General features: G+C 39.6%; 1 protein-coding gene across 2 annotated transcripts in view; it reads left to right on the forward strand.

Moving 5' to 3' along the window:
- The window catches only part of kremen1 (kringle containing transmembrane protein 1), a 64,319-nt gene that overhangs the window by 20,464 nt on the left and 31,745 nt on the right, over nucleotides 1–12,110 (forward strand). For both annotated transcript variants that reach the window (XM_086030677.1, XM_086030678.1), the window contains exon 2: nucleotides 9,309–9,471. In XM_086030677.1, the coding sequence (XP_085886803.1) occupies nucleotides 9,309–9,471 (163 nt within the window). The remainder of the gene's footprint in view (nucleotides 1–9,308; nucleotides 9,472–12,110) is intronic.

The following is a 12,110-nucleotide window of genomic DNA, read 5'->3' on the forward strand; positions in this document are numbered from 1 at the left end:
TTTTTGATCATGTTTTTTAATCTTTTTTTATGGGTCTACTTATGATAGTCATGCCTACAAAATCTCATGCTGCAAATTGAAACTGGCTTTAGGGGGCTACATTTTTAAAATATTGGTGCTACTCAGTGAAAGTGGTGCTTCAAATCAAAATGGCAGACTTGCTGTGTATTTTCAGACGTGGCTTCTTGAGACTTATTTGTAGGTCGACATGATTGTGACTGCCAAATTTCATGTCCGTCAGTGAAACTGACTGTAGGGCTGGATTTTTAAATATATTTCTCGAGGCTGCTGATGAGTTTCAAAACAAAATATCAGACTTCCCGTGTGTTTTTGGGCTTTGCTTCTTGAGCCTTTTTTTTTTTTTTTTTTTTGTGGCTCTACCCATAAGAGACATACATCCCTACCAAACTCCCATGTTACTAAGTGAAACATTTGGTCAGGATCAGAGGAGTCTGTCTTTGAAGGACCCACAAAATTAACATAAAATGACACTAAAAAGTCGACTTTAAACCAAAAGACTTCCTTTGTCTTTTCGGGCATGAGTCCCACACAAAAACGTTAAACGGGTTTGCAAGGCAGCTGTGCACCCACCCATCCCCCATGTTGTTACCGCCACAAACCGCCACATCTGGCCTGACCCTGGTCTCTGTTCCTCAGTGCTGACATTAATGAGCGTCACAACTGTAATGGCTACCAGGATACAGTGGTGGGAAATGGTACAGATGCGTATAATAATAATCCGTGTGGAAAAAAAATCTCTGTAAATTGTTTTTGTCTGCTTGTTGTAAGTATTTCCCACATGTATGGAAATCTTGGGAATCATCATTGTTTTCCAGGAATTGTTATGAAGGAAAGAGTTTTTAGCCCCTGTTTGGAAAACTGTCGGTTGGCAATTTTCCTACTTCAGTGGTAATATAACAAAGACGGCACAATACCTGATGCTGTCCCGCTTTGCTAAAGGTAAAAAAAAAAAATATCGCTGTCCGGATAGCTCTCTTGCTCTTCTATGCAAAAGGCTCAGTCAGATGAATGCCTAATCTTGTGTTACTTTTGAACTAAATTTGTGTCGTATTTTTTATTTGAGTCCACTGAGTCTGCAAGCATATAATAAAGTTAGAAGGAAGCTCTTAATGCCAGCGAGGAAGCCATCGCCTGTAATTAGCCGCACTTTTCATCCCTGCTTGCTAACATGACAAATCGCTACTCGCTGGTTTCTGTGTGACCAGGCAACGGTGTTTTTCTGTTTTTTCACATGTTTGCTTGTGTTTCTGCGATCATGTGCCCCAAAAGCCTAACAGGTTCTTATTGCTTAGATCTTATTTCAATTGGCTCTGTGGAAGTCACGAGCCGCAAATCCCAACCAATGTAATAACAGGGCCATTAACTCGGCTTGCTCTTTTTCTCTCACTTCAGAAGCGGGTTCGTCTAAGGCCGTGACGCAGTGTGATGTGGATTATTTTGAAGATTTCTGTTTATTTCTGTTGGGCCAGATGACTTTTATCTTGAAGGGTGACCATATTTATTTTACCAGTTTGACATTCTGAGTGCCTGTTTGCCTGTGCATGACAGGGGTTGAAGATAAATCGACGATTTGGCTTTACTACTCCGTATCGATGGTTAACGCTTGAAGATGACTCGTCGCTAATCCCGTGTTTTCGGTGGCTTGTCTACCAGTTGGCCAATTCATTACCAAAGACTTTTGACTCGCATGTCTGCTGGCGGACCATAACACTCTCCGGAGCAGCAGAATAGTTGCCCAATAAGGCGACACAGTGTGCATAGGTGAGAGAGTACAAAAGTGAGCTGGTGGTCGATGAGAACAGAGGTTAGCCTCACTAGCTTTGGCTAAAAGATTCATACCAGCGGTACCTCGCGACTGGCGGTGAGGAACGACGTGAGGTGAAACCCCATCTTTGTCTAATAATGTACAGGCAACTGCTTTGTGCTAACAAGAACTATATATATCATAGAAGTTGTTTGCTACAAACCAGTGTCACGACACTTATGTTGCTTGAAGACATTGACGTTAGTGTATACGGCTGTATGGATGCAGCAAGCGAATGTAAATATTTGATCAAAAATGAGACTGGGAGCAGTTCTGTTCCCAAAATACAATAGAAGCACAAGTAAAACAAACAAACAGAAACAGGGCTCGGGCAAAAAAAAAAAAAAAGTCAGCTATATCGATAGAAAATCTGATTATTCGATGGAATAATTGACGAAACGATCAATAGATGAACGATTCTAAAATGATTCAATGGTGACACCCGAAGTGAAACAAAGAAATGCTTAATACAATGTCCCATCTTGCAACATGCCATGACATTAGTGTTTTAGTGTCACTTCTAGTGTTGTAGAGTGACACAAGTGTTACGATTTTGGTGTGTTGAAGCAAACAATTTTTGTGATGAATTACGTTCATGTTAGCACCGCTGTACTCATCCACCCCAGCTCACTTTCTTACTCTTTTATCCGCAGAGACTGTGTCGTCTTGTTGGCTGGATATTTCGCTTTTCAACACAGCGTTATAACCCGCCAATGAAAGGTAAATGGGCATGTTGAAATGCTGCTCTGTTGAACTCAAGATGTGATCGGTCGGCTCGTGGAAGAGAAAAAACTTACGCGGGACTCGCGCTAATTACAGCAACTACAGTTCGCATAATGGTGACTTGTATGTGTAATGGTTGTTTACTGTGTTTAAATTCTGAGCCGTACGCAAGACCAAAAAATAGGACTTTATTCCGGTAATAATACGACTTATGCGATGATACGTCGCAGTCTTATCAGCGATTTTAATCAGCCAAAGCCAAGGTAAGGAGGAGTCATTGTTTTTTTTTTTTAAATATTTGTTTCACTAGTTGTATGGTTGTTTCACAACCACTTTTTAAATTCCCTAGTCCACGCTGGTCCGCCTTCAAACTGTATCCTGACCGATGCGAGGTCGGTCCAACTGTCCATTCATCTTCACCCTCACGTACATACCTCCCAGGCTTCGCTCATCTGCCACTTCCCGCTTCCTCACCACAAGCAAACGGTGCCTGTAAACCTCATGGGATCTCTCTGCCACTGGCCGAAGCGTGACATATTCACCCTCGTGTCGGTGGACCCGGCCAGGAAGTTTCGCGCAGAGACATCCGCAAAGTCATTCAGCGCTCCTTCGGCCAACTTGTGTCGTTTCCAAACAAACTCATTTTGGAAGATATTTTGAAGGATGTGAGCTCATTGGGGATGCAGACTACCGCCCGATGTTATCCTAGGGCACTCGCTAACTGGCGTGATTGCTTCTGGCTGCTGGTGACTCACCATCGGGGATTTGCGCCGCTGCCAAACACTCAATAGCAGTGCTGGCTACTTTGATGGGGCTGCGGCTTCCGTCATCTTGAAATGTAGTATGAAGGAACACGCCCCTTGTACCAGACAATAATATTGGCACGTACAGCTATGCGATCCATGTTAAATCCATATAAAGTATATTTCAGCTCAGAAAATACGAAATTTAGTCAAACCTAATCTTTGTTGGTTTTTGTTAACTTTAAAGACATGTAATTCCACAAAAAAAAAAACAAGGTGTGTGTTTTCGTAAACATCACAGACAATTTAGTCCAACAAATCTCACCATTTTTTTCCGTTTTTTTTGTTTTTTTTAAACGAAGACGGTTTAAGAGCCCTCAGGACACCTGAGGTATGTTTTTGTTACAATAAAGCCAATTTAGAGTCCTTAAAGTAGAAATCAACCCAAACCTATTTTTTTCAAGAACATGTTCCCAGCAGTCCCACTAGTCTCAGCCCCTTTAGCAGAAAGAAACATCATTCCAAAAGAATTTGAGAGCTTAGACATGTGGCTTTCACACAGGCCTGAATTGATTAATCTTTACTGTTTCTATCGAAGAAAGAAAAATAAAGTGTCAGTGCAAGAGAAGCACTATCATTAATTTTTGTAAAATCGAGTGGTAATTACCATCCTCTATTCTGTTACAAAGACGTCAATATTGTCATTGTCTACAAACATATCTTAACCATATATCACGTTCGACTGGTTCTACTGGTTCAAAATCCACAAGCGTGTCGTCTATATCACTGCCGTTACTCATTTCAGACCTCCCGCGATCGACGGCATCCGCCATTATGACTATGATTATGAGAATTCCGGAACATCCTCCGCAGGCTCACAACACCGTTACGTTTATATTCTGATAAAGAAAATGACGTATATGCTCTCCCAACTTTAAGGGTAGATAGACGCAACAGCCCTCCCGGCTCTAGTGATATAAACGTGGTTATGCGCTCCCGGCCTTAATGGGTTAAAGCAGTCACCAATGTGGGACCAGGTAGCCCCCAATGACCACATGAGTAACCCGCGGGCCTGTTCTAAAATTTTTGATTTTTATAGGAATTTTGTAAAAGTGATCATTTGAAAATGTGAACACTGGCAGAGTTAAAAAAATAAATCAATAAACTCCATCCATCCATCCATCCATCCATCCATTATCGATACCTCTTATCCTCACAAGGGTCGCGGGGCGTGCTGGAGCCTATCCCAGCTGTCTTCGGGCAGTAGGCGGGGGACACCCCGAATTGGTTGCCAGCCAATCGCAGGGCACACACGGACAAACATCCGCACTCACAATCACACCTATAGGGGCAATTTAGAGAGTCCAATCAACTTACCATGCATGTTTTTGGAATGTGGGAGGAAACCGGAGTACCCGGAGAAAACCCGCGCAGGCATGGGGAGAACATGCAAACTCTACACAGGGAGGCCGGGGCCGGGATTGAACCGCTTTTAATCCAAAACCTCTGAACTGTGAGGTGGTCATTGATTTATGTTTAAGTCAGACCAGGGAGAAAGGTGAAAGGCTTGTCACTAGCTGGTTGGCAAAATGACTTGCTGACAGACTGTTTGGTTTACAGACTTGACTGTCTACCTTTTTGCATTTTTGCATTAATTGGTACCCAAGAAGTAGCTCTCAGTTTCAAGAAGGTTGGTGACCCCAGATTTAGAGTCTGTAATGAAGCTAAGGTACTTTTTTGTAATCATGAAGGACATTCTAGAGTCATCAACAAACCTAAGGTGTAATTTAGTCTTCAATTAATCAAAAAAACTTAACACATAAATAAATGAACACACAAATAAATAATCCCAAACATCAAAGTCAATTTTGACTCTTCATGGAACCGTACCTAGGTTTTCATGAACATCAAAATAGTCTTTGACGAACCTAACTTGTGCTCTCATTAAAATTCGAGACGACGACGAGTCCTCAATTGAGCAAGAACTATGTTTCTTTTTCTGTTAACTTCAAAGACAATTTAGAGCGTTCAGCGAACATTCACAAACGTTTTTCACAATTTTCATAAACGTTAAAGCCAATCAAGAATTTTCATAACATTCAAAGACAATTTAAAGTCTTCAAGAACCTAATGTACGTGATTTCATAAATAGTAAGTACAATTAAGAGATTAGAAACAAAGCTGAACACTTATTTTGCGTTGTCGTGTTCCGTCTGAAATAGAAAGCCGATTAAATCCAGACTCCGCCGTTCGCCTTGCTTATTATTGTTTTTATGTGTAACGGTAAACAGCCTCTGTGTTGCTTTTAATATTTACAGTCATGGTTGTTTGTATGTAATGAAATGCCACAAAAGCAGACAACACTGTGGCATCATCACTGCTGGAAGCTGACACCCCGCAGTGTCCTGTCAGCCATGCCAGCTCGACTAAACCCGTGAGGACTTTTAATTGAAAGCATGTCGGCCTCAGACATTGAAAACAGCCGGGGGCTTCAGAGTTGACTAATTTATTCGGTTTAGTTCTAATTTGAAGGTTTTGTTGGTCATAGTTCTTAGAGGTGATAAAACGTTCCCTAAAAAGGCAATTTTTCCAGAAACAAAAAAACTCAATATTTCCTGAACCCATCATCCATTTTCCAAATTTTGGGCATGTTGACCAGACTTAGCATTTTGACATACAGTCATTTTGGGGATATCTTGTGACCTTGTTGATTAGACAATTTGGAGTTGTAAATATGTGTTTACATAAAAACCTAAGACAAGTTAGTCTTTAGCAATCTTAACTCATTTTTCAAATAACTTCAAGACGATGTGGAGGCTTTAATGAACCAAATGTAAACAAGTGTCAAAGACAGTTAATGAATCTTCAGTTTAGCTGTTTTTGTCAACGTCAGAGATGAAACTAAAGTACTTTTTTTTTTCTTTACAAAATTGCGAGTATTCAGTTTTCATAAACATCTAAAACAATTCAGTCTTCACCAAACCTACCGTTAACATTGAACGCAATGTAGTCTCAAACAAAACATACGTGTTTTGTAAATATCAACGATTTTTTTCTTCAATATATCAGTTTTTCTTAAACATCAAAGATAATTTAGTCGTCAATGAACCTAACGTAGATGTTTTTGTCAACACCCAAGTCGATTAAAAAACCCCCAGTAAACTTCAAACACAAGTCTTAAACGAGAACAAACAAATTTTCGTAAACATCCAATCTAAATACATATATACATACATCTAAATCCAAGCAATTTTGTGAACATTAAAGGTGATTTAGAGACTTCAAATAACCGAACTAACGTACATCAAACACAATTTAGTCACAAATGAATACATGTTTTCATGAACATCGGAAACCGTACGGTCTTCACCGAACCTAACTTCCATATTTTTGTAAGCAGTGAAGGCAGTATAATATTTTTAAAAAACTCCCATACCATCCATTATCCATGCTGCTTCTCCTCACAAGGGTCGCGGGGAGTGCTGGAGCCTATTCCAGCAGTCTTCGGGCAGTAGGCGGGGGACACCCTGAATTGGTTGCCAGCCAATCGCAGGGCACACTGAGACAAACAAACATCGCACTCACAATCACACCAAGGGGCAATTTAGAGTGCCCAATTAGCCACCTCCCATACCGTTTTTTGTAAATATCAAGGAGGATTTAGAGCCTCCTACGAACCTATCATAAAAATTTCGTAAACCTATTCTGGTTACATCCCAACATCCAATCGTGAGCGCGTTGTGGATCCAAGTGTATGACAATGCAGGTCAACTTTGGACCAGTTTTTCCCTGCAGGGAGGTCCTACTCAGTGGAGAGCAGCACCTGCAACGTGAAGAATGTCTCTTGTGTTAAAATACAATTTCACTGAAATGCGTCCCGTGAGGACTCGGCCTAGGCTGACGAGCTGGTTTTGTTTGTTTGAACTCCCTCTTGTTTTTCCTGGGAAATAAACGCATCCCTCGGCCCATATGGTTGTCATACACTTCCTGGAAACTGGAGCCGTGCCTTGATGTTAATTGAAACAATACTGCGATCAGCTTTTTTTTTCTTTTCCTTTTTCTTTTTTCTTTAACACGTTTGGCAAGCACAGCAAAGAAAGCAGCCGGCGGCAAAGACTAGCATTAATATTCCAACTTGTTTTCTGCCATCACTCCCAATATGTTCAAACATTTTAATAGTGCCAGATTGTCCTTAAGAAAAAAAAAAAAGAAAAACGTGCCACATATGTTTTACATACTATACATGCCTCCTCCCAGCAGCCTCACTGTATGACACTTTTGTATTCAGGGGCCACATTTTTCTTTTAAGGACAGATGGGCCAGATCATTCCAGACAAGATTTAAAAAAAAAAGTATGCAAAATAGAACAATTTTGCTATTTTTTTTTATATAATAAAATGATAATTCATGCTCATATTTAATTGTATTTATGATCTAATTATTTAATCAAATTAAATATATCTAACATTATATTCAGGTAAAATAGTTTACCTTAATGTTAAAATAATTCATGCAAATTTTCTAATCACAATTATTTTGATTATTTTTTGAAAATTGTTTTACTCATATTTTGTATTTAATATAAAAGTGTTTATTTGAATAATGTAATGACTCATGATCAGTTTTATTTTATCTGAATAATTGTAATGAATTTTATTAAGCATTTATTTAATTAAAAAATAGAAAAATCCATGCTTAATTTGTTTTTACTTTTAAATCGAATTAACTAATTGGTTATTGTTTTTTGCATTTTATTTTAAATTGTTTATTTGGATAAAAACAAATGCTCCTTTTACAATTGCCTTACTTATAATTAACTAAAATTAAATAACAAAAAATTCTAAATAAAAAATATAATCAATATTTGACTAATACTTTCAATTGTATTATTGACAATAAATCAGCAGATCTTTGTTCAGATTATAAAATAGATGTGAAAGCTATTCAATTTATATGTATAGTTATTTGTTTTACCTGCATTTTTAATGTCATCATTCATAACCAGAGAATGTAATTTCTGGAGAAATTACGTGCGAAGGCTGAGCGGCTGAATGAAAAAATGTGGAATCATTTGGAATGATATTGAATGACTTGGAATGAGTAGAACATGTCAAAGTTGGAATGGTTGCAATCGGCCCCAAAATATATAAAGTAAAGCAAAAAAAAAAAACACAAAAATTGTAATTTGGGGCTTTTGTTTTGAAATTTTGAAAACTAAAGAATATAAATTTTTGGATTGTGTTTTGGAATCTTGAAAAAAAAGTAGTGGTAAGAATAAGCGAGACCAGGGGTGGGCAATTCCAGTCCTCGAGGACCGATGTTCTGCTTGTTTTTCATCTCTCCATGCTGCAACACACCTGATTCAAAGGATCATATAATCAGCAAGTGTTGGAGAAGTTGGATAATGATCCTGATCATTTGAATCAGGTGGGTTGTAGCAGGGTGACATGTAAAACATGCAGGATCCTGGCCCTCAAGGACCGGAATTGTCCACCCCTGAGCTTTAAAGTTATATAAGTTATATAAGTAAGGTGTAGTTTGAATCAGTCAAAAAATGTAGAAACTGGACGAAAATTATTTTTTTAAATCATATTTTTGGCCTTTTATTTTGAAATTTAAAAAAAAAGGGTAGCGATAAGCTGAACAGTTTCAAGATGGAATGGTTTGGATCGCTCAAAATGTCGAATTTAAAGGAGATAACAAAAAAATTATTATTTTTGCTTTTTATTTTGAACTTTTGAAAAACAAATTGAGGTACAGATATTTTGAACAGTCTAAAGCTGGACCAATTTGAATCAGTTTTCCCAAAATAAGTAAATAAAAAATTATTTAATGGGTTAAATGGACTAAATACATTTAAATTAATCAATTTTCTGGAAAAAAAACAATGCCAAAAAATATTACTCTTAGTACTCTTGTTCATGCGCTATGAGCTCCGATTAAGGATGTGATTGCACCTGTCATGGCTGGCCAATCACTTGATCTTAATTTCTCTGCTTTTTTTTTTCTCTCTCCAGAGTGTTACACGGCCAACGGGGAGGACTACAGGGGCTTCCAGAAGCAGACCAGTGTGCACGAGGGGAAGGCCTGCCTCTTCTGGAACGAGACCTTCCAGCACCCCTACAACACGCTCAAGTACCCCAACGGCGAGGGCGGCCTGGGGAGCCACAACTACTGCAGGTTGGCATTTACTAGATTGTATTTGGGATACGGCGCCCTTGTGCCTGCCTCAGGTTCAGAGAGGTTTGGGGTTCGAATCAGGGCTTGGAGTTTGCATGTTTGGAAGACTCTTAATTGGTGTGGTTAAACTGGCAGTTTAAAAATAATCTAAAAGACATGTTGATGATAATCGAGGTCAGAAGAAAATGAATTGGGATCGGGTATTTTTTTGTTTTTTTTCAGTTTTTTTTCTGATGCCGTTTGTCAAAAACAATGTGGGCAGAAAGCTGATTGCGCTCTCACATATCAAAGTTGAGCCAACCGTTAACTCTCTTTTGTTTTTAGTTGTTTTTGTCCTTTTCCTCTGAGGGAGAGCATTTGAGCGGAGATGCGATTGAAAATGTTGATGGATGTCCCCAAAGACTTTCATTCAGGATTCATTTGCAATGAGGGATTGTTGACAAGATTCTGTTTTTGCTGATTTTGCCGTTTTTGTGTCTGTTAGCACTTAGCATGTTTGTGTGTCCTCCTTATTGTGCCTTCAAAACTACCCACCGGAAAGCAATCTTGAAAACCATAACCCTGCTTTTGAATACACATTAGAAGATTGAAATCCTATTTTTGATCCGGATTGAAATTCTGGCTCTGGCTCGAAACCCTACTTTGAATCCCTAATCCTAGTTTGAAACCCAAACCTAACATTGAAATCCCAAATCAGACTTGAAACCCGACTATGAATCCCTTACCCTAGTTTGAAACCCTAACCTAAAATTGAAACCCTAACCCATACTGGGAACCCTACTATGAATCCCTAACCTAAGTTTGAAACCCTAACGTTGGTTTGAAACTCTAACCCAGGCTTGAAATAAATATTTTAAACCCTAACTAGAAGCTCTAACCCTTGCTTGAAGCTCTACCTTGAATTCCTAACCCTAGTTTGAAACCCTGTCTTTAGTTTGAAACCACCCTTGAACACCTCATTTTGAACCCTAACTTGGAACCTTAAACCTGGTTTGAAACTTTGAATATGCAGATACCACTTTATTTTCCCAGAGGACATTTATTTGAGTATTTGCCAATACAATGTACTGATACTTGCTGATGCCATTACATTTTGCAATTTGTGACAAAAATGTGTCTCATTTGAATCCAGTATTGTTCCAAAACACAAGATCGGCGTCATAGTATCTGAGCATTTTTACAATTATGAATACAGACGGCCATATCGGCAGTGATTACACTGACACCGGTTCTGTTCGGTTATCAGTGTGACCCTACTTTTAGTTGACCATTACAGTACAACATCACATCATCCAAATTAGTAAAAGACAGCGAGTAGTCTTATGCAACTTGGTCCTCGGTCCTCTTCTTTCCTCCGGAATGTTGGCTTGGCCCGCATCCCCAGCAGGCTGTGAGGAAGCAAAATATCCTTCCCAAAAAGCCTCCAAAATGTTTTTTTCCCAGTCCCACTTGTAAAGTCAAAAGGCAGCGATGCTTTGAAGTGGTGCTGACGCGAGGGAAGATTTACGAGGAGGACGCGCACGCGGCGCATCGCAGCTACAGCGCTCACATTAACCAGCGTTTTACATCTGACGTCTCAGTAGGCCCCGCTCGCACAACGGACATCTTCATTCTTCCCTGCAAAATGGCAGCTTGCCGCGGAGCCCGCAATTTCCTCACTGATTTTTGCATTTGCTATTTAGTACATGCGTGCAAGCCCAACAGACACCCTGATTATTTGGACACAGTGTGATGCGCAAACTAGCACAAGAAACATCGTACGTCGGGACTATTTTAGACAGAGGACCGCCATTATTTGTTGTATAATATGCTTGTTTTTTATTTGAGTGTATTTTTGGTCTAAATTTTTTCCATTATTTTTGTAATATTGTGTTATTTTTATATTATTTTTTGGCTAATATTTTTGTACTTTTCTAATACTTGCCCATCCATCCATCCATTATCTGTACCGCTTCTCCTCACAAGGGTCGCGGGGCGTGCTGGAGCCTATCCCAGCTGTCTTTGGGCAGTAGGCGGGGGACACCCTGAACTGGTTGCCAACCAATCGCAGGGCACACAGAGACAAACAACCGCACTCACAATCACACCTAGGGGCGATTTAGAGTATCCAATCAACTTACCATGCATGTTTTTGGAATGTGGGAGGAAACCGGAGTACCCGGAGAAAACCCACGCAGGCACGGGGAGAACATGCAAACTCCACACAGGGAGGCCGGAGCCGGGATCGAACCCGCGACCTCTGAACTGTGAGGCGGACGTGCTAACCAGTCGACCACCGTGCCGCCTAATACTTGCCCATTATTTCCATATTCATTCATTCATTCATAGTTCGATACCCTAATTTGAAACTTTAACCTTGGCTTCAAACCTCACTGTGCAACCTTAAGACATAATTGAAACCCTACTTGAAAACCCAATATTGGCTCAAACCTTACCTTGTAACCTTGACCGTCATTTGAAATACTAATCCTCACTTGAAACCGCTAACCCTTTCTTCAAACCCTTTCAAAACCTTAACTTTTCCTGAAAGTGTCACAGACATGCAGGGACAATTCGCTTCTTTGGGAGGAAGTCCCAAACACAGGAAATGACCACTTTTACTTTTTATTGGTTGTAATTCACAATTGTAAAATGAAAGA

Source organism: Filicampus tigris, chromosome 5 (genome assembly GCF_054856515.1).
Source record: "Filicampus tigris isolate MCC_2025a chromosome 5, RoL_Ftig_1.0, whole genome shotgun sequence".
Classification (NCBI taxonomy): Eukaryota; Metazoa; Chordata; class Actinopteri; order Syngnathiformes; family Syngnathidae; genus Filicampus; species Filicampus tigris.